Genomic DNA, 24,363 nt, shown 5'->3' with positions numbered 1-24,363 from the left:
TCCCCGAAATTTAGTCATTGTCAATATTTAGCATTATTTTTATTTTTACATTTTTACAAGCGATACTGAAGGTAGAATCAAACGGACATTGAGTACATGATGAATGCGGATAACTACTTGAACGACAGACTCCTTGGCACGATTATATCAAGTGTCCCAGATCATGACAACTGATACTACTCCGATTCCAAACAACACAGCCAAAAACTTGTAGTGGGGAGTGTCAACAGAGACTGCCTTGTGAACTGTATAACCCTTTGAAAGCAGATGGTTTATGGATACATATATGAACACGCCGCATGCCAGACCTATCGATATGGCAGAGATCCAATCTGCCGTTCTACCTTGAGTTCTGGCATCTATCGTGATCCCAACTCCGATACCAATTGGACTGGAAATGGCAAACAGAAAAGCATATGCTGTGCATGATAAGAAGGGACGGTTTGGAATCATTCGGAGGAGAGCAATGGCCATGGCGATGGCTGCAAAGATTTTGTGCAGACTGACTGTCCACAGAGCCTTCCAAGCTTCAGCTTTCGTGCTGGCAACTCCGATTGCGATACCCTCAAAGAAAGAGTGGAAACACAAGGCTACGATCAACAAGATGCTATCCCCAACTGAACCAACTGTTGCAGGGTGGTCACCATGAACATCATGGCCCTGCAGTCAAAGCATACATTACATAAAATATTCTCTCAGTTTTGGAATCACAAACTAGACAATCTAACATGTTATGTTGCGTCTTGAGACTGAAGTCCGTTTGAAAGTGCTTTTGAAAAGCATGCCCAAAGCGTTTATGATCATGTTTGGGAAAAAAAAAGTTAAATACTTTGCTAAAAAGAGCACTTGCATATTTATTAAATATTTCTAAACAGAGAGTGTTTTTTCTTTAAGAAGCAATTTCCAAAGTCATGAATTAGGACCACCGATAAAGTTATATACCGGTTCAGTTTTATTCAATTGAAAAACATAGCATATTGAATATATGGCAATATACCATATTTCTGCCAGTAAGTTAGTAACTTGTATATTCTACTCAGATAATAGAAAACCTACGTATCTCACCTTTTGAACGGCCTTTCCTGTAACATAACAAGAAAATCGTAAAATCAGAATCTTCACCGAATCGAAAGAACTGAAAACAAAATGGTTAGCAAAAGGTTCACAGCCTATAACAGTGCTTAGCAAGAGCACATATCATGAATTAGCACCTACTTTGAACTTCAGGGTCACTGTCCTTCTGCTTAGCATACACATATGAAACCACAGAATCCCCAAGCATGGTGATCAAGAACCCCAGGCTCGCCATCATATATGCAAAAGGGTATTCCTTCTCAGTCAAGATTTCGAAAGTCTTGTTTGAATCACTGAGAAAGTGCATGAGAGCTGTTCCAAGAAAAATACCGCCGGCAAACTGCGTTCCTAGAACCAGAAACCCCTCGTTCCACTTTAAGAAGTAGGGAGACATTCCGGCTGCAAATGTCCCAACAAAAACCAAAACCATGCACCATATCTTTACGAGCATTAGAGGCTTAGAGTGAAGGCTGCGAGCGTGGTTGTTCTTGTTGGTTTCATCACCGTCGTCGCTGCTGTAGGCCAAGGTGGAGAGGGTGAGGAAGAGGAAGAGGGAAAGCTTGAGAAGATTGTAGCCAGCCATGTTGTACTGGTGCATGAAAAAGGTTGAAGGTTTGGATGTGTTATTATACAACTGGTGTTTTGGAGTTTACCTTCACTATATTCGTACGAGTAGTAAAAAACAATAATCAGTGACTAGCCTGAAATTGATTTAAAGCATTTTTTTTTCTTTTCCCTGTTTTTAAAAGCATTTTTGGTCTGACCAAATAGAAGCATGCAAATAATTTAGGAAAATCTGTTCCTTGTTGTGATTAAAAGAAGCAAATGCAGTTATCACCATGAGACAAAATTTCATGGATGAAAACTACGTTGGCACCTAATCGGGCTCTGATTGGTGCAGTTGGGTAACAAATCAAAGACGAGAAAGCAAGGGGAAAAAATAGAAAACAATTGGTAACTTTTAGGTTATGGTTATTTATACTACTAGATGAGCACACATTCTGTGTGTGAACATTTTCATTTTAGTTTTTGTTATTGATTAAGGAGTGATTATTTTTTAAAATTTTAAAAAGAGTATGGAATAATAATGATGAAACAATTTCTCTTAATAATGCATATTTTTTCTTAATATTACATATTACTGTTTTGTCATAGGAAAAATAGGTATATGATTGTCATTTTCTAAAAAAATGAGGGTATAATAGGAAAAATAGGTATATGATTGTCATTTTGTCAAAAAGTACAAAATTAAAGCCTTTTCAACCGCTCACCTTCTCTTACGTTCTTCTCAAGCGCAACCACTTCAGTTCGTTCAAACTATCCAAAAAACATCATGATTTCACTTGTATGAAAAAATGATGGTAGGACAATTTCTCTTAATAAGTGCATATTTTTTATCTTATGTAAATATTGTGTATTAAAAGTAAGGGTAAAATAGGAAAAATAGGGATATAATTGTCATTTTCTCAAAAGATACAAAATTACTATTTTGCCTTTCTTATGTAAATATTGTGTATCAAAAGTGAGGGAAAACTAGGAAAACAAGGGGCAAAAAGTTCAAAAGATACAAAAATACTATTTTGCCCTCCTTGTGTAAATATTGTGTATCAAAAGTGAGGGCAAAATAGGAAAAATGGCAAAAAGTTGACAAGGAGGGGTCACTTAATACAACAACAACAACAACAACAACAAAGCCTTTTCCCACTAAGTGGGGTCGGCTATATGAATCCTAGAACGCCATTGCGCTCGGTTTTGTGTCATGTCCTCCGTTAGAACCAAGTACTCTAAGTCTTTTCTTAGAGTCTCTTCCAAAGTTTTCCTAGGTCTTCCTCTACCCCTTTGGCCCTGAACCTCTGTCCCGTAGTCACATCTTCGAACCGGAGCGTCAGTAGGCCTTCTTTGCACATGTCCAAATCACCGGAACCGATTTTCTCTCATCTTTCCTTCAATTTCGGCCACTCCTACTTTACCTCGAATATCCTCATTTCCAATCTTATCATTTCTTGTGTGCCCTCACATCCCACGAAGCATCCTCGTCTCCGCCACACCCATTTTGTGTACGTGTTGATGCTTCACCGCCCAACATTCTGTGTCATACAACATCGCTGGCCTTATTGCCGTCCTATAAAATTTTCCCTTGAGCTTCAGTGGCCTACGACGGTCACACAACCTGCCGGATGCACTCTTACACTTCATCTATCCAACTTCTATTCTATGGTTGAGATCTCTCTCTAATTCTCCGTTCTCTTGCACGATATATCCTAGGTAGCGAAAACGGTCGCTTTTTGTGATCTTCGCTAGATTGCTCCGATCATTAGTGTGGATAAGTATATAAATGGATATAGATAGGAAAGCAAACACAAGATGTACGTGGTTCACCCAGATTGGCTACGTCCACGGAATAGAGGAGTTCTCATTAATTGTGAAGGGTTTACACAAGTACATAGGTTCAAGCTTTCCTTTAGTGAGTACAGGTGAATGATTTAGTACAAATGACATTAGGAAATATTGTGGGAGAATGATCTCGTAATCACGAAACTTCTAAGTATCGGAATGTGGTATCGTCTTGACATCTGTCTCATAGGTAGATGTGGCATCTTCTCTGGAAGTACTCTTTCTCCATCCAGGGGTGGTATCTTTAACTGGTGGAGATGCACAAGGTAATGTATCAATTTCACTTGAAGCTTACTTGTAGTTTCAGGCTTGGTCAAGCGCGATACAAACCATGTAGTAGGAGTCCCTCAAGTTGCCGAGCTAGGGGATTTGCTGAAAGAGGTGACAGACAAGGTAAGCAATCAGAGCTCCGGCTGATTGTTCACATTCTCCCTATCTTGCAGGCAGCATGAAGGATAAAGAGAAGAAAAATGAGAAGAGATGATATGGGATACTTTTGCTTTTGAAGAAGTAACTTTCCACAGGCTTATTCTTGAACTGAGCTGGAGGGTTTTCTGGTTTCCTCCAGAGTATAAGGCCGACTGAAGAATTTGAGGGTCAAAACAAGTCCATCAAATCTAGAGTACGTTCGACCCTACTGATATGGGATACTTTTGCTTTGACAGAGTAATGGATGTATCGGCACGTGTGCTGTTACGCTTGTCTCCACATGCTTCCTTGTATCCTTCTCACTTGCCCTATCTGTTCCTCAGGCAGATGCGGTATCTTCCCTGGAAGCATAAGATGTTGAAGATGAGTACTCGAGAGCAATGCCAGGTAAGTAAGTTCCAGGCAGTCAGTTCCTGGCTGGAAGCTTGATTCCAAGTGCTGACTGATTGCTCTCTTTCTCCTTGTCTTGCAGGTAAGAACAAGGCCAAAGGAAAAGACAGGGAAAAAGCATGATATGGGATACTCTTGCTTTTAACCCTGATGATATGAGATATTCTTGCTCTAGTATAACTTGTTTGCAGAGGTATTATCGGGGGGAAAGAAAGCTGAATATTTCGAAAGGCTTCGATGAGAGTGCCCTCTCATATATGAGGAAGGGTTGAGCATTTTTGCAGGTCTGTCTGTCCGTTGGGGATGGAGGTTGACATATATAGGAGTCTCCTTAACAACAAGTAATAATGCTATTCCTTTACCCTGTCAGAGCACTTTGAAAAAGTGGTCTGTGGTATGTGGAAAGCTGATGTTGCGTGTCAAGATTACAGACAGCTTTATCCAAGGAGATCCGGCTCTTGTAGTTGGGAAAGTGTTGCCTCTTCGGTTTTCGAACAAGCAATCCTATCAGGGATCTGGCTCTCGAGATTCGGAGAACGATGTCTCTTCGATTTTTGAGAAAGCAATCATTCTGGGGGTCTGGCTCTCGAGATTCGGAGAGCGGTGTCTCTTCGATTTTTGGGAAAGTAATCATGTTGGGAGTCTGGCTCTCGAGATTCGGAGGGCGGTGCCTCTTCGATTTTGGAGCAAGCAATCTTGTTGGGAGTGTTTTCTCGAATGTGAGTAAAGGTTGGGCATGTTTGCTAGTCTACCTTGCCACGAAGCACAGAGATTGACACACAGGGACTTTCCAATTATCCAGCAATGGTACTGTTCCTTTACCCTCTCTTCGATTTTTGAGAAAGTAGTCATGTTGGGAGTCTGGCTCTCGAGATTCGGAGGACGGTGCCTCTTCGATTTTGGAGCAAGCAATCTTGTTGGGAGTGTTTTCTCGAATGTGAGTAAAGGTTGGGCATGTTTGCTAGTCTACCTTGCCACGAAGCACAGAGGTTGACACACAGGGACTTTCCAATTATCCAGCAGTGATACTGTTCCTTTACCCTTGTGGGTAATAATATGGGGTAGCTAGACCTTCAAAATTTATGTGTCTAAACTTTGTTAGTGCTGTTTCTTTGCTATTCTTTTACCCGTCTTGGTCAGAGCGATGTAGTGGAAGCTGCAAGCTTCACGTGCTCAACTTTGGCAGAGAACTTTGGCAAAGTTATCTGTGATACACATGAGCTACTATTGCGTGTGGGAAGTGGGTGATTGAACAGTAAGACTCATGTGCTTTCTACTTCACCAGAAGTCTTCGACAGAATGCCCATAATTTCCGCAAAGCTGAGTGTGCGTGTGACAGGTGCTGCTAAGGCTGGAAAAGTAGGTGCCTCTTCGATTTCTGAGATCGGCCCTCGTGGTCTCTGAGCAGCCCAACTTTTGAGAAAGCAAGCGCCTCTTCGATTTCTGAGATCGGCCTTCGTGGTCTTTGAGCAGCCCAACTTTTGAGAAAGCAGACGCCTCTTCGATTTCTGAGATCGACCCTCGTGGTCTCTGAGCAGCCCAGCTTTTGAGAATGCAAACGCCTCTTCGATTTCTGAGCAGGCGCCTCTTCGATTTCTGAAGCTCCGTCGAGTGCAGATTTTTATAGGGGCTGGCATTAAGTTCCAAAGCACACTTGAATCTCCACCAGTAGAAGCTCCATTCTTACACTTCTAAGATCTTGATTTGTTCGACCTCTTCTCTCTTCAACACCTTTGAAAATGTCTGGCCCTTCCGACCGTCGTTTTGACTTGAACCTTGTTGAAGAGGCAGCCCCGCCTTCTCCAGACAACATATGGCGCCCATCCTTCGTCTCCCCTACTGGTCCTCTTACCGTTGGGGATTCCGTTATGAAGAATGATATGACCGCTGCGGTGGTGGCCAGGAACCTTCTCACTCCCAAAGATAACAGACTACTTTCCAAACGATCTGATGAGTTAGCTGTTAAGGATTCTCTGGCTCTCAGTGTTCAGTGTGCAGGTTCTGTGTCTAATATGGCCCAACGCCTATTTGCTCGAACCCGCCAAGTTGAATCATTGGCGGCTGAAGTGATGAGTCTCAAACAGGAGATTAGAGGGCTCAAGCATGAGAATAAACAGTTGCACCGTCTCGCACATGACTATGCTACAAACATGAAGAGGAAGCTGGACCAGATGAAGGAATCTGATGGTCAGGTTTTACTTGATCATCAGAGATTTGTGGGTTTGTTCCAAAGGCATTTATTGCCTTCGTCTTCTGGGGCTGTACCGCGTAATGAAGCTCCAAATGATCAACCTCTGATGCCTCCTCCTTCTAGGGTTCTGTCCAGTACTGAGGCTCCGAATGATCCCCCTCCGGTGCCTTCTCTTTCTGGGGCTCTACCGACTGCTGCGACTTCTCCTAAGCAACCTTTGTGAAGGCTCTCTCTTGTTTGTTTATTTTGACTCATGTATATGTACATATTTGTAGCTTATCGGGGATATCAATAAATATGCTTTCCTTCATTTCAACGTATTGTGTTAAATACACCAAAGCCTTCTTCGCTAAGTTCTTTGAATTTTCTTTTGTTGGAGCTTTGTGAGTGGAGCATGTAGGTTGAGGTAGTGTTCCCTTAATTTCCTGAGTGAGGAAAACTTCTCGGTTGGAGACTTGGAAAATCCAAGTCACTGAGTGGGATCGGCTACATGAATCTTAGAACGCCATTGTGCTCGGTCCTGTGTCATGTCCTTCGTTAGAATAGATTAAATGTTATTTATATTTATATTTTAATTTCATGATTCTTCTTTTTCTAAGTCTACACTAGTTCATTTTAACATATTTTAGTACAAATATTTAGATATACTAATTCATTATTAATATATTTCGGTACAAACATTTGGATACACAAATTCATTACAATATAATTCGGTACAAACATTTAGATATACTAATTCATTATAATATATTTCGGTACAAACATTTAGGTAAAGGCATTTAGATACAAACATTTAGATACACTAAATTCTCATAACATATTTCGATACAAACATTTAGGTACAGTCATTCGTGTACACTTATGTATTTAAATATTTTTCTTATGGGTCACTAATTTCTTTTAACGTTTTTTCATTTAAGCTTATTTATAATTTGAAGAACTAAAATGTGTATATTAATAAAATCAAAATTTTAATGTGGAGACATTAAATGAAAATACACATTGCATAACGAAAATAGAATATGAGTTTTAATAAATAGAATATCCAAAGTTCCTTATATGTATCTCAGCATCCTTTTTATAGTATTGAAGTGTATCTTTGTAGGAATTTGCATAAATCATAAGAGTAAGCTTGCAACAAACATGGTATCAGGCCTTGCAGCTGTTAAGTATAACAAACTACAAACTATTTGTCTATAGAGAACTTCTGCAGGATCACTGTCATCGTCTCTTTTCAATTTCTCATTCATTGCAAGTGGTATACTCACAGACTTGCAATCTTTCAAACCAAATTTGTCCAAAATTGCATGATCATGCTTCTTTTGATTAATAAAGATGCTATACTAGATTTCATTTTGTTTAGTGAAACTGATTTTTGTTCATCAGTTTCAAACACCATGACATAGTCTACAACTGTATGCTTGGATTGAATGTACATGTGATTGCAAAGCACAAATGCAAAAAGATTATGCATTTGGATTTCTTTAATTCTGCATTCAGTTTGAGTAATAGTTGTCTTTTGAGAGAAGGTTGTTGTATCCTTGGTTCAGTGATCAATGTGCTTCTTTTTGTAGTCAAATTGTTGTTATCAATGACACACCCCGACCTGGAAAGGTCGAAGGATGCTGGCCATCACCGTGAGGTGACGTAACCATAAGGGTAAGTGATGTAAAAATTGAATAAAATTAAAACTAACTATACTAAATCACAAAAGGGAAAGAGTGTGCAATTGCGGGATGAACCCACTACAATTATTCAGAGCGTAAAAGACAGTGAGACTACAGAAGAGTAGTCAAAGTAACTAAAGTACATTTATTACACAACAGTGATAAGTTCGTACGTCTAAGCAGAAGAGAATGTCAGAACTACCAAGATTCCTCGAGTGCCACAAAGAGTACAACTATCTAGGTCTTGGAAAGGCGAAAAACAAGGTTGAGTGGGTCAGCAAAACAATGCTTAAAGGAAAACCTTTGTCTTGAATATACTAACCCTCGCAGTAAAACAAGTATAGTTTCCTTAAAACATACTATATAGGTATGTAAACAATAAATCAACAACATTATAACCACAAATATGCCAAGTCATGATATATCAAATGCCACAATAAAATAATCATGTAATAATCATGTAATAATCAAGTATAATTTAGTGCTCATCCATCTAGGCTGACACACGAGTTCGAACAGATAATTTCTGACACGAATATACTAAGTGTAATCAATATGCTCTAGTACTATGATCACGTGAAGGCTGGTGCAGAAGCACGGTCACATACAAGTCGGGTTGTCTAATGCAATCTACCCGACAGGACTGGCACCTAACTTGGATCCAAGGCGAGCGAATGGTGCGATGTGAACATACACGTGAAGGACTGGCCCTGGCCCTAGGGCGAGTACTAACAAGATGAACATGTACAAATATGTATGAATGCCATGACAGTAATAGCATTTATCACAATTAATATCACTATAACGATACTTGGCAAAATGAGCGTAAAAGTGAAGTAAATACGCATTTATGGAAACTATAAATATGTATAGGTATAAAAAAAAACTGCCCATTCACAAGTACGTTGCTGGATCGTAGCCCTCGAGCCTAGCTTGACCTCGAACGTCCTCGGGATACGTTTCCCCTATATGTGAAATAACTAAAATAAAATTAATTAAAGCACATATACGGAAACCTAAATAAAACCCCAATAGTTTGCTCAAACTTAGGGTTTAAATATACCATCGTGACCTACTCGACGTCACAAACATCCCTAAATTTTTAAAATAAATTTTTGGACGGCTCACGAGCCCCCATGCGCTGGCAAGGGCACGGCCATACGCTCCTCACACGCAGGCCAGTGCCTGACGTTCGTCAGGAATATTTTACGAAATATTCCATTAAAAGATAACAAAAGCTAACGGCGTTACCTGACGCCGTTAGGAATATTTCGTCTCCTCTCTGGTGAGCCCTGCCGTCACCGTCGTTCGCCGAGTTTCTGGAAAAATTTCAAATTCACTATTCTCCTTCATTTCTTAACCATTTTTGACGTACTAAATATGGATTTGAAGGTAGGAAAGAGTAGAGTCGCGTTATACCTGTTTGGAGTCCAAAAAGTGGATGGAGGTCGCCCGAAAAAGCCTCGAAAGTTCCGGCCAAAAACGAAATCTTCGAAACTCGGTTGTTTCTCGTCGACCTTCTTCCAAAACAAGATTAGGACCTTCAAAATGACGTGTAGAAGCCTTCCCAAGTTTCAAAACATTTCAACTCGTTCGAATACACGTCGAACTCAATGGATCCGAGTTCGGGCCTCACGAGTTAACGATTCAAAACTCGTCTAGACTAGGTTTCAAGAACATGGTTGTGATCGTGAAGATGAGGGGAGTACAATGGTGTGGTTTTTAGGTTCGATCTAAGAGCTTTGAAGCTTGTTGAGGGTTTTGCAGAGAAGAGAGAGTATACGGGAGAGAAAGAAGGAAGAGAGAGACAGAGAGAGAGAGAGAGAGAGAAAGAGAGAGAGAGAGAGAGAGCTCATTTTTCTGATTGGGGGATAAAAATGAGGGAGAGATGGGATTGGTGGGAGAGTGAATAATGGAGAAGGGTGCACGGGATGGGCTAGGTAAAAGCTAGGGATAAGGTTTTAGATTTTGTATAGAAAAAGTATTGAAAATCTATCCGGAATAGTATTTTCGTACTGATAATATTTACGTACACTCACAACAATGTGTACAATTTAAATGCGATAGCGAGAAATGAAATGAAAGCGATAAGAACACGTCCACGTCACTTGCCAATAAGGGCATAATCATCAATACACATACTCGGGGAGAAATTACATAGGAAAATTAGGGACGGGTCGTCACAATCGACACTCAAAGTGGGAAAATGTAAGATTAATGTTGAGCTATCAATTGTTATGAATCCTTGAAAGGCAAATAACTTTATCTTCAAGTTATTTGAATTTTAACGTGATTCAATATTGATTAGCAAGAATTATGGAAACAAGAGATACTTTAATTGACCATTTGGAACCCAAATTAAGACAGACATATTGTACATGCCTTGGTGGGACAACATTTTAATTTAATAGTGATTTGGCATATCTCTCTGTTAGCTATACTAAGTGGTTTTAGAGGAACCCTAATCACTATATTAAGGGTGTCCTTGTTTACACAATATACACGTTTGATTCTAAGCAAACTCTATTATTGCTGGAATACTTTCGTTTGCTGACAGTAGAAGACTCTTTTGTCATCTGCAAGAGCCATGTGTTCCGTATTCTACGGATAAGTTTATTTCTATTTCATGTTGATTTAATTTATCGCATTTGTGATCCTAATGTCTTGTTGTTGCCGTTGTTCTTATGATTTCAGAAAATATCTTACAACTCTCACACACACTAATGAGAAAGGAAAGTGACGGGGTAACAAATTCACACATTTCACACGCCTCACACACTCACGTACCTTACACGAGTAATATTAAAACAAACTTAGCTGCTATGATAGCTGGTACAATCCTAACCTATGAGCTAGCCTACTCTCAGCCAGAGAAAGTCTGGGTTAATAGAAGTGTGGTGGTAGTGTTTTAACAATTGAAATGGACACGAGGAGTTCAAGAGATGAACACCAGAGATAGGAGGAGAATTCAACATGAGGATGATTAAGTCTTTTCACCTTCAATTTTAGTTAATTTTATAAGAATAAAAAAATGCTATATTTCATTAGGTGGTTCTCAAAATGGCTATATTTCTAAATTTTCCTTATTAAAAAATAGGAAACTAAGAGCATGTTTGATACTCTATTTGAATCCAACTTTTTAAACTCAAAAACAACTTTCAAGCTTTAGGCCTTAAAAATTTGTTTGGTAGGACTATTTTAAAAAACTGAACTCAAGACTACCTAAAAAATATAACATATTCTCAAAAAACAAAAAAGTTAAGTTTTTAGAGTTTTTAAACTTAAACTCACTCATTTCTTTTCTCTCCTTTCTCCCCTCACTCCAAATCTATCTCTCTTTTATTCTCTCTCCCACCCTTCTCTTTCTTTTTTTTACCTTTTTCGTTTCTCCTTCAATCCGCTCTCTTCATTCTCTTGGTTCTTTTTCTCGCTCTTGTTCCTCTCTATCTCCTCCGATCCTCTCACTTCTTTCTCTTTCCTCAAATTATCTCTTACTTTCTTTCCTCCTCTATCCTCTTTCTCTCTCAGACCCCCTCTTTTTGGATCTCTTTGTCCAGTTTAAGTTGTAAGATTTAGAATTTTTAAATCGCAAACCAAACAAGTTTTTGAGTCTTAAAGAAAATTGTTTTTAAGAAAAATTCTTAAGAAATGTTTTGAGAAATTATAAAAAAAAAATTAAATAGGATACCAAATAAGCCCTTATATTTCTCATCTCACTTTAACCTGGAAATAGATTCTTGATAACGCCATCAAGTAAAAACGCAAGGAGAAAGCTAGAAATTGGGAAGTCCGTCTGCCCCAGTGGATTGCGATTCACCCAAGCTCAAGTTACGCACCCTCAACTTGAAGCCACTTTTAACCGAGCTCAAATATTCTGAATATTCTGCACTCAGTTTTACCAATATATATATATATATATATATATATATTATGCACCCAAAATGAATGTGATATTTGTGAGCTCAAGTTATTTGTTTATAAACTTGTCTTTTTTTTACTTTGTTATCATAAGACTTAATATGTATCAAACAATAATTGGGGCCATAAAGAAGCTACACCCATTTTGAATGCAAAAGATTTGATCTCCTTTTAACCTTCACTTGAGATGATTGGTGTGAAGAAGAATCCTAATGGTCAAATGTATACCTCTCTTGGTGTCTTGACCAAGGTTTTGTGGTGGTTGCCATTTGTGGTGTTGTATCAATCTTTTCTTTTCTTTGTGGCTGATGCAGTGAAGTAGGCTCAGGTGACAAATAATCCAGACAACGATGGATGCCTTCATGCTGTTCTGCTCGTCCAAGGGCATTGCTTGCTTGATGAATCCAAAGATATTTGTGGCTAGCATTTTCCTTTTTTCAACCTTTTCTTTTGACAAATGATATTATCAACAATAAAAGATGGGTGTGACCTCACAATAAATTAACAATTTCAAATCCATTTTTGACAAAAATCAACCCTAAACCTTTTCATTTACAAGTAAATAAGAATACCACTAGACCGTAGTACTAAGTGGTTTTTGTTCAACTTAATTCCCAAAGAAATCTAATTGATCTTTTGTTTAACGATGAAATATTCGGGCTAGCATTTTTAGTTTTCATTTTTTGTGCACTCATTGTGAATTCTAATTTCTACAAATCCAAAAGACGAATCACAGAGTCTGCAGGTAAAACCCCAAAAATCACCGGACAAGTTATTTACGTGAAAATAAAGTAAGTTGAGGCACATGTTTCCAGTTAATCAGCCCGAAACATGCTTCTCAATGGATGCTGGAAAACACAAAAATAGCCGAGTAACTTTCGAGAAACAAGTTACAAATCATTTATTCCATTCCCGGGGTGTTACAAAATAACAATTGCTGTAAGCAAAAATTCTGCTGTTTGTAGAAATTTATGGCCAAAAATACGATGTCAACAGCAGAGCAGTCACATATGGTAATGTTAAATCTATGCTGCAAAATAATTATGATCAATTCCAAATTTCTTGGTAGCACCTTTAACACTGACTCGAAAATCATTTCGCCAGTTGTACTTGAAAACATCACCTGGTCTTTACAATATTCTTGACTCGGCATCCTGACCTCAACGTCTCCATAATCGAGCCTGCTGCTTCTGATTTTGCATCCGCCTGCAATGTCATTACAGTTCTGTTTAGCATTATGGCAACTTGTGACATGTTTTTTAAGAACAAATTTTTATTGCAAAGAAACAATAAAAATACAAAGAAACAAAGTTTTGTTAGAAATTATGGCAACTTGTAACATTATAAAGAGACAGATTCTCACATCACACAATAATAAAATCAGTCGTATAAGAATTATGCAATGAATCTCAGACATGTCATACTGAGGATGCTCGGGCTTGCAAGTACGAGTAGGAGAGCATCTTCTCTCAACAGTAACATAACAGCTATTGTGTAGTCAATCACTAACGTAGAATTAAGTGAATAAACATGAACATGACACAGTTGACCTTTTTAATTACAAAGATTAAACACAAAATGAAGACTTACTGTTGATGCTCTTTAGATCGCCTAATGAACTCTGCAGGAATATCACGCCCTTCATATGATTCTAATACTTGCCTGATATCTGCTGGAGGATTACGGGCAACAACTGCACATAAACAAAGCACAATGAGGTGGTAATGCATTTCTCACGAGCTTCAGGAGCTGATTTAACACAAATGATGGGAAGTCAACTGGTGCTACAAGAAACGAAAATCACAAGACTTACATTCAAGAAATGGTATGAAATCCACAAGAGCTGTGTCATCCAACTCATACTTATATGGCTTTATTATGGCACCATTTTCGGGCTGCAGACTATTTTCTCGTGCATGGGCACTCAGATAGATGATCTTTTTTGGATCTCTGTTAAGTTTTGAAAGGTCCTGCCAAGAGAAACTACATCTCATATCTTTACCAATCACATATATCGAAACCAGATACAGACCATACAACAACAACAACAACAAAGCCTTTTCCCACTAAGTGGGGTCGGCTATATGAATCCTAGAACGCCATTGCACTCGGTTTTGTGTCATGTCCTCCGTTAGATCCAAGTACTCTAAGTCTTTTCTTAGAGTCTCTTCCAAAGTTTTCCTAGGTCTTCCTCTACCCCTTCGGCCCTGAACCTCTGTCCCGTAGTCACATCTTCGAACCGGAGCGTCATTCGGCCTTCTTTGCACATGTCCAAATCACCGGAGCCGATTTTCTCTCATCTTTCCTACAATTTCGGCTACTCCTACTTTACCTCGAATATCCTCATTCTCAATCTTATCCTTTCTCGTGTGCCCACACATCCCACGAAGCATCCTCATCTCCGCTACACCCATTTTGTGTACGTGTTGATGCTTCACCGCCCAAAATTCTGTGCCATACAACATCGCTGGCCTTATTGCCGTCCTATAAAATTTTCCCTTGAGCTTCAGTGGCCTACGACGGTCACACAACACGCCGGATGCATTCTTACACTTCATCCATCCAGCTCGTATTCTATGGTTGGGATCTCCATCTAATTCTCCGTTCTCTTGCAAGATAGATCCTAGGTAGCGAAAACGGTCGCTATTTGTGATTTTCGCTAGATTGCTCCGGTCATTAGTGTGGATAAGTACATAAATGGATAGAGATAGGAAAGCAAACACAAGATGTACGTGGTTCACCCATATTGGCTACGTCCACGGAATAGAAGAGTTCTCATTAATTGTGAAGGGTTTACACAAGTACATAGGTTCAAGCTCTCCTTTAGTGAGTACAAGTGAATGATTTAGTACAAATGACATTAGGAAATATTGTGGGAGAATGATCTCGTAATCACGAAACTTCTAAGTATCGGAGTGTGGAGTCGTCTTGACTTGCCTTATCTGTCTCATAGGTAGATGTGGCATCTTCTCTGGAAGTACTCTTCCTCCATCCAGGGGTGGTATCTTTAACTGGTGGAGATGCACAATGTAATGTATCAATTTCACTTGAAGCTTACTTGTAGTTTCAGGCTTGGTCAAGCGCGATACAAACCATGTAGTAGGAGTCCCCCAAGTCGCCGAGCTAGGGGGTCTGCTGAAAAAGGTGACAGACAAGGTAAGCAATCAGAGCTCCGACTGATTGTTCACCTTCTCCCCATCTTGGGGCAGCATGAAGGATAAAGAGAAGAAAAATGAGAAGAGATGATATGAGATACTTTTGCTTTTGAAGAAGGAACTTTCCACAGGCTTATTCTTGAACTGAGCTGGAGGGTTTTCTGGTTTCCTCTAGAGTATAAGGCCGACTGAAGAATTTGAGGGTCAAAACAAGTCCATCAAATCTAGAGTACGTTCCACCCTGCTGATATGGGATACTGTTGCTTTTAACAGAGTAATGGATGTATCGGCACGTGTGCTGTTACGCTTGTCTCCACATGCTTCCTTGTATCCTTCGCACTTGCCCTATCTGTTCCTCAAGCAAATGCGGAATCTTCCCTGGAAACATAAGATGTTGAAGATGAGTACTCGAGAGCAATGCCAGGTAAGTAATCAGGTAAGGGGTTCCAGGCAGTCAGTTCCTGGCTGGAAGCTTGATTCCAAGTGCTGACTGATTGCTCTCTTTCTCCTTGTCTTGCAGGTAAAAACAAGGCCAAAGGAAAAGACAGGGAAAAAGCATGATATGGGATACTCTTGCTTTTAACCCTGATGATATGAGATATTCTTGCTCTAGTATAGATTATTTGCAGAGGTATTATCGGGGGGAAAGAAAGCTGAATATTTCGAAAGGCTTCGTTGGGAGTGCCCTCTCAGATATGATGAAGGGTTGAGCATTTTTGCAGGTCTGCCTGCCCGTTGGGGATGGAGGTCGACATATATAGGAGTCTCCCTAACAAGTAGTAATGCTATTCCTTTACCCTGCTTGGTCATAGCACGGTAGTGGGAGCTGCCAGTTTCACATGTTTTAACTCTGTCAGAGCACTTTGAAAAAGTGGTCTGTGGTATCTGGCTCTCGAGATTCGGAGAACGATGCCTCTTCGATTTTTGAGAAAGCAATCATGCTGGGGGTCTGGCTCTCGAGATTCGGAGAGCAGTGTCTCTTCGATTTTTGAGGAAGTAATCATGTTGGGAGTCTGGCTCTCGAGATTCGGAGGGCGATGCCTCTTCGATTTTGGAGCAAGCAATCTTGTTGGGAGTGTTGTTTCGAATGTGAGTAAAGGTTGGGCATGTTTGCTAGTCTACCTTGCCACGAAGCACAAAGGTTGACACACAGGGACTTTCCAATTATCCAGCAATGGTACTGTTCCTTTACCCTCTCTTCGATTTTGAGAAAGTAGTCATGTTGGGAGTCTGGCTCTCGAGATTCGGAGGACGGTGCCTCTTCGATTTTGGAGCAAGCAATCTTGTTGGGAGTGTTTTCTCGAATGTGAGTAAAGGTTGGGCATGTTTGCTAGTCTACCTTGCCACGAAGCACAGAGGTTGACACACAGGGACTTTCCAATTATCCAGCAGTGGTACTGTTCCTTTACCCTTGTGGGTAATAATATGGTAGCTAGACCTTCAAAATTTATGTATCTAAACTTTGTTAGTGCTGTTTCTTTGCTATTCTTTTACCTTTCTTGGTCAGAGCGATGTAGTGGGAGCTGCAAGCTTCACGTGCTCAACTTTGGCAGAGAACTTTGGCAAAGTTATCTGTGGTACCCATGAGCTATTGTTGCGTGTGGGAAGTGGGTGATTGAACAGTAAGATTCATGTGCTTTCTACTTCACCAGAAGTCTTCGAAAAAATGCCCATAATTTCTGCAAAGCTGAGTGTGCGTGTGACAGGTGCTGACAAGGCTAGAAAAGTAGGTGCCTCTTCGATTTCTGAGATCGGCCCTCGTGGTCTCTGAGCAGCCCAGCTTTTGAGAAAGCGAGCGCCTCTTCGATTGATTCGGAGAACGATGCCTCATCGATTTTTGAGAAAGCAATCATGCTGGGGGTCTGGCTCTCGAAGATTCGGGGAGCAGTCTCTTCGATTTTTGAGAAAGTAATCATGTTGGGAGTCTGGCTCTCGAGATTCGGAGGGCGGTGCCTCTTCGATGTGAGTAAAGGTTGGGCATGTTTGCTAGTCTACCTTGCCACGAAACACAGAGGTTGACACACAGGGACTTTCCAATTATCCAGCAATGGTACTGTTCCTTTACCCTCTCTTCGATTTTTAAGAAAGTAGTCATGTTGGGAGTCTGGCTCTCGAGATTCGGAGGACGGTGCCTCTTCGATTTTGGAGCAAGCAATCTTATTGGGAGTGTTTTCTCGAATGTGAGTAAAGGTTGGGCATGTTTGCTAGTCTACCTTGCCACGAAGCACAGAGGTTGACACACAGGGACTTTCCAATTATCCAGCAGTGGTACTGTTCCTTTACCCTTGTGGGTAATAATATGGTAGCTAGACCTTCAAAATTTATGGGTCTAAACTTTGTTAGTGCTGTTTCTTTGCTATTCTTTTACCCTTCTTGGTCAGAGCGATGTAGTGGGAGCTGCAAGCTTCACGTGCTCAACTTTGGCAGAGAACTTTGGCAAAGTTTTCTGTGGTACCCATGAGCTATTGTTGCGTGTGGGAAGTGGGTGATTGAACAGTAAGATTCATGTGTTTTCTACTTCCCCAGAAGTCTTCGACAGAATGCCCATAATTTCCGCAAAGCTGAGTGTGCGTGTGACAGGTGCTGACAAGGCTGGAAAAGTAGGTGCCTCTTCGATTTCTGAGATCGGCCCTCATGGTCTCTGGGGAGCCCAGCTTTTGAGAAAGCGAGCGCCTCTTCGATTTCTGAGATCAGCCTTCGTGGTCTTTGAGCAGCCCAACTTTTAAAAAGCAAACGTCTCTTCGATTTCTGAGATCAACCCTCGTGATCTCTAAGCAGCCCAGCTTTTGAGAAAGCAAACGCCTCTTCGATTTCTGAGCAGGCGCCTCTTCGATTTCTGAAGCTCCGTCGAGTGCAGATTTTTATAAGGGCTGGCATTAAGTTCCAAAGCACACTTGAATCTCCACCAGTAGAAGCTTCATTCTTGCACTTCTAAGATCTTGATTTGTCCGACCTCTTCTCTCTTCAACACCTTTGAAAATGTCTGGCCCCTCCGACCGTCGTTTTGACTTGAACCTTGTTGAAGAGGCAGCCCCGCCTTCTCCAGACAACATATGGCGCCCATCCTTCGTCTCCCCTACTGGTCCTCTTACCGTTGGGGATTCCGTGATGAAGAATTATATGACCGCTGCGGTGGTGGCCAGGAACCTTCTCACTCCTAAAGATAACAGACTACTTTCCAAACGGTCTGATGAGTTAGCTGTTAAGGATTCGCTGGCTCTCAGTGTTCAGTGTGCAGGTTCTGTGTCTAATATGGCCCAACGCCTATTTGCTCGAACCCGCCAAGTTGAATCATTGGCGGCTGAAGCGATGAGTCTCAAACAGGAGATTAGAGGGCTCAAGCATGAGAATAAACAGTTGCACCGGCTCGCACATGACTATGCTACAAACATGAAGAGGAAGCTTGACCAGATGAAGGAAACTGATGGTCAGGTTTTACTTGATCATCAGAGATTTGTGGGTTTGTTCCAAAGGCATTTATTGCCTTCGTCTTCTGGGGCTGTACCACGTAATGAAGCTCCAAATGATCAACCTCTGATGCCTCCTCCTTCTAGGGTTCTGTCCAGTACTGAGGCTCCAAATGATCCCCCTCTGGTGCCTTCTCTTTCTGGGGCTCTACCGACTGCTGAGACTTCTCCTAAGCAACCTTTGTGAAGGCTCCCTCTTGTGTGTTTATTTTGACTCATGTATATGTACATATTTGTAGCTTATCGGGGATATCAATAAATAAGCTTTCCTTCATTTCAAAACGTATTGTGTTAAATACACCAAAGCCTTCTTCGCTAAGTTCTTTGAATTTTCTTTTGTTGAAGTTTGTATGTTGAAGCTTTCTGAGTGGAGCATGTAGGTTGGGGTAGTGTTCCCTTAATTTTCCGAGTGAGGAAAACTTCTCGGTTGGAGACTTGGAAAATCCAAGTCACTGAGTGGGATCGGCTATATGAATCTTAGAACGCCATTGTGCTCGATCATGTGTCATGTCCTTCGTTAGATCCAAGTACTCTAAGTCTTTCCTTAGAGTCTCTTCCAAAGTTTTCCTAGGTCTTCCTCTACCCCTTCGGCCATGAACCTCTGTCCCATAGTCGCATCTTCTAATCGGAGCGTCAGTAGGCCTTCTTTGCACATGTCCAAACCACCGTAACCGATTTTCTCTCATCTTTCCTTCAATTTCGGCTACTCCTACTTTACCCCAGATACAGACCATGAACAGAGGAAATTGGTTTGGAATCAATGCACATTCGAGGTTATCTATTATTGCACAGTTTGACATGGCACACCAGTAAACTTTTTAGTTGCAGGATAGTTAATTGTAGTAACATGGCAATCTTCTTAGAGATGCTGCATTGGCAGAGGCTAGAGCCACAAACCGTACAAAATAAATACCACGCTAAAGAATCATTTCAAAGATATAAATCAACAAAAAGGTACAGAATAGAGGAAATCGAACATCATGTAGTGAAACAAAATTCCCAACAAACTTACCCTATAATGTTGTCCATTCTGATACTTAGTAGCAGCCTTTCCCAGCCTATATCTTACACAGTTCTTGGTGTCCAGTCTCTCCATTACAGGATCTACATACTACATTTACCAAGAAACAGCCTGATTCTGTCAGTAATTTCCAAAAGATAACAAAAGGTAATGACGATGTATAAGTGAATTATTAAATACCATATTTGAATAGTCTGAATACACAATGATTTCATAAAACTGAGCAAGATGTTCCAAGAAGGCATCAACTCCAGGTCTTTTGATAGTCTGCCAGCCCTTTTCTCGCTTTATATGCCAAAAAAAAAAGGATGTCAGTAACCAAACCAAAACAAAAAAAAAAAAAAAAAAAGATGAGCCTTCAAGGTCTGGACTGTAATGCTAAACACTTTAGATGACATGAACAAATGGGGAAAAAATTCATTTCTTAGAAATCTTGAGATTGCATAAACATGAAGTACCAAATAAATCTTCTAAGACCATGCTAAATCTTGCCAGCATAAGAGTGCAATGTCTTATGTTGGAGACAAAATGCCTCCACCACCCTTACCGTCCAATAAGAGTACAGTAATGTCTCCTGGAGATCCAGAACAAGGGTAAAAACATGTTTCTCCATGGGATGCAAATCTGGGAGAAGCTTCTCTGCATATGGTTCAGTATAACCCTATAGAAGAGTAAGAAGAATTTGAGTCAAACAACAGTCAGCTCTTTAGACAAGAGTCACATCAATCAAACCACAACATTAGTCTGTGGATGGAAGTGGAGAAAAAACTAAGAGAATAAAAAACACACTCGAATTTGTTCTTCAATCGTCCTCCTTGCATCAATGTAAGCTTCAGCTGCTTTAGCAGGCACTGAAATATAGGACAAAAAAGAATCAGCATATTATCAGTAACAACGTGAGAAATAATTCATCTGCTGCTAAATGTCAAGCTCATCAGGTGACAAGTTAAACCAAATAAGCTCTGTCAAATTTATAGCCTAGGAGTGGGCATTAAAGAATATGTTTCATCAATATACTTTTTTGAAAATACATCATCAAAATATACATAATATGGTTCAGTAAACAATTCATTTCTCTGTGATAAAGAGTTGGATCAAAAGATTAATGACTAGTTCTGTCATCTTCTGATGTTGGTTATAAGGTAACTATATGCTCAGTAGTTAACATATTTATACTACCAAACAAAAGTAAAAGCAAAATATAATTGAGGTTAATTCAATACATCATCTACATAACAGGCTCCAGAAAAAAGTAAATTAACAGATGCCAACAATGATAAAAAGTTCTCAGACTGTGTAGTTGAGGACCTCACCTGTAACTGCAGAAGAGTATACCCAATTTTTAAATTTCTGCGGAAGAAATAGATTGCTAAATGTTAGTCTACTGAAAACTCATCCCTTCCAGTTGTGGAGGTAATAACGATAATATAATGCATCATAAAAAGCAAAGCCAAACAACTTCATACGACGCGAACTAAATGCAACCTACTACTTATCTGTCTTCTGTAGCTGACAGATTAGAACACACTTCTATGACGAACAACTGTTAAAAGATTTGGTAATAAATAATAAACAACCAAGTTCATGCAAGCTAAACCATAGAATATGTGTATACAAAACTGGATAGGCTGATTTGACTCCTTGAATAACAATCCTCTATAAAGGCTTGGACCATTTTTTTAACAAAATACTTTCCTTCATAGTTCAAGCCCTCCCACTGGACTAACCACAGCTAGCTAAAAGGTATTAGTACTTGGTCGAGATATCCCTGAATTTCACTCGAATCAATCAGATGACCAGGTCAAAGGAGTCGACCAAAGACTAACGGCAGTTGAAAGACATCCTCTGTACAGGTCAGGAATTTTCAAGTCGTGTCTAACACTCACATGATGCACATTAAACTCGCTAGAAATGAATTCAACATTCATCTCTTCTTCAGGTTAAGTTACTTGAATATAATTGTTATTTTGCACTATTAAGTCATGCGGACAGGTAAGTAATTGTGTTCCTAAAACAAAGTTCCAAGTCATACTTACTTCAAGAGCGGATGCATCATCTGCCAACTTGATAGTTGAAGGTGCTTCTCGGAGAGCCTTGGTCTTTTCATCGATTTCATCCAAAGAGTATGCTGCAAAATGGATGCAATCCAAGATTCACTCTTTCACCAAGAAACATAAGACCCACCACATTAACCCAATATTACAAACACAAAGAATAGCTGTTTAGCCGAAACCCACATCCAATTTCACTTCTACAAACCAAAAGGAAAAGGAATAAAAATGAGAAACCCAAATATCACGATCAAATCAAATCCCAAATCTTATAGTTCTACATTGTTCAATCAGTTCGCTGACAAATACAAATTCCTCATCACAGATTAATCTAAAACGCCCAACCCCGAGCCTTTCTTAATCTTTTCAGACAAAACCCACGTCAAATTTCACTTCAAAACCCTGAGAAAACACCAAGCAGTATAACATGAACCAACATTCCCAGAGCAGCATAGCTCATACCATACGAGACATAACCAACAGAAGCACTGGCTCCAGTGATCGCGCCAATGAGCGAGTATTTGAGAAAGTTCCAAGATTTGCTACTTGAAGCGTTCGGAGCGGGAGTGCTTTGTGGTGGCGGTGGAGGTGGAGATGTGAGATCGGAGACTAGGGATTGGGCTCCGATGAGAGGTTCTTTGGAAGGGTTTGAAGCCACATCAGAGCTCAATAGGCGTCGATTGCGCTTTAACAGCCAGGAGACCGAACGGGACCGAAGCAGTATCGAGGACATTGCTAGGGTTTTAGAGAGGTTTTGGTTGTGAACGCTGTGTGGGGGTTTGGGATTGGAGTAGGGTTTTGAGGAGAGAGGGAGAGAGAGAGAGGGACAGAGGGGGACAGAGAGAGAGAGAGAGAGAGAGAAGGGGCTGTTTGGGTGTTTGAATGGAATTTGTTCTGAACTTTCGAGGGGTTATACAAGGGTGTTTGGACGTCGGTTCTTCTTTAGTTGGGTGTTTGGACGTCGGTTCTTCTTTAGTTGTTTATAGTTTAGTCAATAAACTCTCTGTTTGGCTTCCGACTTGCGTTGCTTGATTTTTGCGTTTGTCCAAAATTCACCTTGTACACGTCATGCATGGTATTTGTTAGTCTACGTTTTTTTGTGTAGGATTAAACTTGGATATGTATTAAAATGTGGCACTTGTATTTTTTTTTAAGTGAAGATAAAAAATGGATTAGATAGGAAGAATACTAATCTCTACTAAGTCTATAAAAATGATAAGATTGAGAGGGATACATTCTTTCTAGTTCATTCTCTACTTTCATTTGGACAAAAAAATATGTGGAAAAATGCTTACAATCAATAAAGTGTTGTTGTCATATTTAGAATAGGAATGTGATTGTGTAAATCCTATGGAATCTGGAATGTATCTTATATTCATATTAGGATTAGATTACCTATTAAATGTTGTAATCCTAAAGGGAAATGTTTTACCCTTCCTATTACTATAAATAAAGGCACAATGGGATGAATCAAACACACCTCACAATTAAATCAATCTCTCTTCTCTCTAACCATAGCTGGCCCCCTCCCTCTCTCTAAACCCTAGATTGTTCAATCAAATAGGCCTACAACACGTTATCAGCACTCTCTTGCCAGAAGCTGAGGAACTGACGCATCGTTGGAGGAGGCTATCATCCACCAAATTCAAAGGCTTATTCGTTTTCTGTTAATCAGGTACGCTTAAAATAAAAGAAGATATTTGAAATGTCCACGAAGCATGAAAACATTCCCCATGATGTATGAACCCCTCTATGTTTATATTTTCCTTTCGATATATATATTTATATATATTGTATATGTTCATATATTTGTCTATATATATATATATATATATATTTGTTTCATGCATCACACAATTAAATTGTTAAGTGGAATATGTGAGTCAATGTATAAAATTAAATTAGAAGCATATTAGGGTTTGTAGAACCCTAACAATTTCGATAAAAAAAAGGGATTGGAACTTGGAATTTTGCGGCACCACTACTGTGGCAACACCACGGCATCACCGTGGATAACATTGACGAGATGGACTACTTGTGTAGCCCTATTTAGGTCTGCTGCTACCTCGAACAACACCAAGCCTTGGCTTGGGTCCATGTCACACGGGCCTGCAGCCCTGCCCTTTTGTCTCGGTCCACGGCTTGTATGCAGCAACCTTTATGGTTGTTGGGCTTTGCAGATGCTCCGGCCCATATCACATGTAACCAACCCTTGCGGTTGGGCTCCCCGCGCCACACCTACATGCCAGCTCTTGCTGGGCGTTGCTCCCATGCCTACCCCTTTGGTCCAAGATGCCAACCTTAATGGCTAGGCCTTTACCCCCTCACCCCGTGACTTGAAGATCACACCTGAGGCTTTTTAGGCCCTGCCTTTTACTCAAGGCACCTAACCCGTGCCCAATTATTTTTTTTTTTTGGGCAATTTTTTCGTCCCAATGCTATTATTTTAGCATTCTAAATAATTTTAACCCGTATGTTAATATTATTTTGCTTCTACAATCGACCCCGTAAGGCCCGATTTATCGAATTAATTAAAAGTGACCTGCAGTTCCTTAATCTGATAATGAATCCAAAATTATTGACCTGAAGATTACTTTTGGACATTA

At 40.1% G+C, this 24,363-nt stretch overlaps 3 protein-coding genes and 1 long non-coding RNA gene across 8 annotated transcripts in view; 1 reads left to right on the top strand and 3 right to left on the bottom strand.

The window, feature by feature from the left end:
- The window catches only part of LOC126590559 (uncharacterized), a 109,027-nt gene that overhangs the window by 60,613 nt on the left and 24,051 nt on the right, over positions 1-24,363 (top strand). The window lies entirely within an intron of this gene.
- Positions 148-1,847, bottom strand: LOC126590557 (zinc transporter 11-like). The gene is made up of 3 exons (XM_050256008.1): positions 1,216-1,847; positions 1,066-1,082; positions 148-660 (listed from the first exon to the last, which is right to left on the bottom strand). Exons 1-3 carry the CDS (start codon positions 1,670-1,672, stop codon positions 148-150), a joined length of 987 nt encoding a protein of 328 aa, XP_050111965.1. The 5' UTR covers positions 1,673-1,847.
- LOC126590562 (uncharacterized) lies at positions 3,205-5,396 on the bottom strand. Its single transcript, XR_007612093.1, has 2 exons — positions 5,258-5,396; positions 3,205-5,039 (listed from the first exon to the last, which is right to left on the bottom strand). It is a non-coding gene; the product is annotated as an uncharacterized LOC126590562 (long non-coding RNA).
- Positions 12,940-22,641, bottom strand: LOC126590554 (mitochondrial import inner membrane translocase subunit TIM50-like). The gene is made up of 10 exons (XM_050256006.1): positions 22,220-22,641; positions 21,743-21,834; positions 21,020-21,056; positions 20,496-20,557; positions 20,254-20,367; positions 19,887-19,991; positions 19,698-19,796; positions 13,877-14,033; positions 13,654-13,756; positions 12,940-13,269 (listed from the first exon to the last, which is right to left on the bottom strand). The coding sequence occupies exons 1-10, from the start codon at positions 22,488-22,490 to the stop codon at positions 13,224-13,226; spliced, it is 1,086 nt and encodes a 361-aa protein (XP_050111963.1). The 5' UTR covers positions 22,491-22,641; the 3' UTR covers positions 12,940-13,223.

The sequence above is a fragment of the Malus sylvestris genome, chromosome 11 (genome assembly GCF_916048215.2).
Source record: "Malus sylvestris chromosome 11, drMalSylv7.2, whole genome shotgun sequence".
Classification (NCBI taxonomy): Eukaryota; Viridiplantae; Streptophyta; class Magnoliopsida; order Rosales; family Rosaceae; genus Malus; species Malus sylvestris.
The sequence above is the reverse complement of the archived record's forward strand: the minus strand, read 5'-3'. Positions and strand labels throughout refer to the sequence as shown.

What these genes read in the sequence shown, in the direction of transcription:
- LOC126590557 (XM_050256008.1), bottom strand. Translation starts at nt 1,672, where the DNA reads ATGCACCAGTACAACATGGCTGGCTACAATCTTCTCAAGCTTTCCCTC.
- LOC126590554 (XM_050256006.1), bottom strand. Translation starts at nt 22,490, where the DNA reads ATGTCCTCGATACTGCTTCGGTCCCGTTCGGTCTCCTGGCTGTTAAAG. An exon ending in ATTCAGACTATTCAAATATG is followed by an intron (nt 19,797 to 19,886) that starts GTATTTAATAAT and finishes TGGTAAATGTAG; the next exon opens with TATGTAGATCCTGTAATGGA. An exon ending in AGAATGGACAACATTATAGG is followed by an intron (nt 14,034 to 19,697) that starts GTAAGTTTGTTG and finishes TTCTCTTGGCAG; the next exon opens with GACCTTTCAAAACTTAACAG.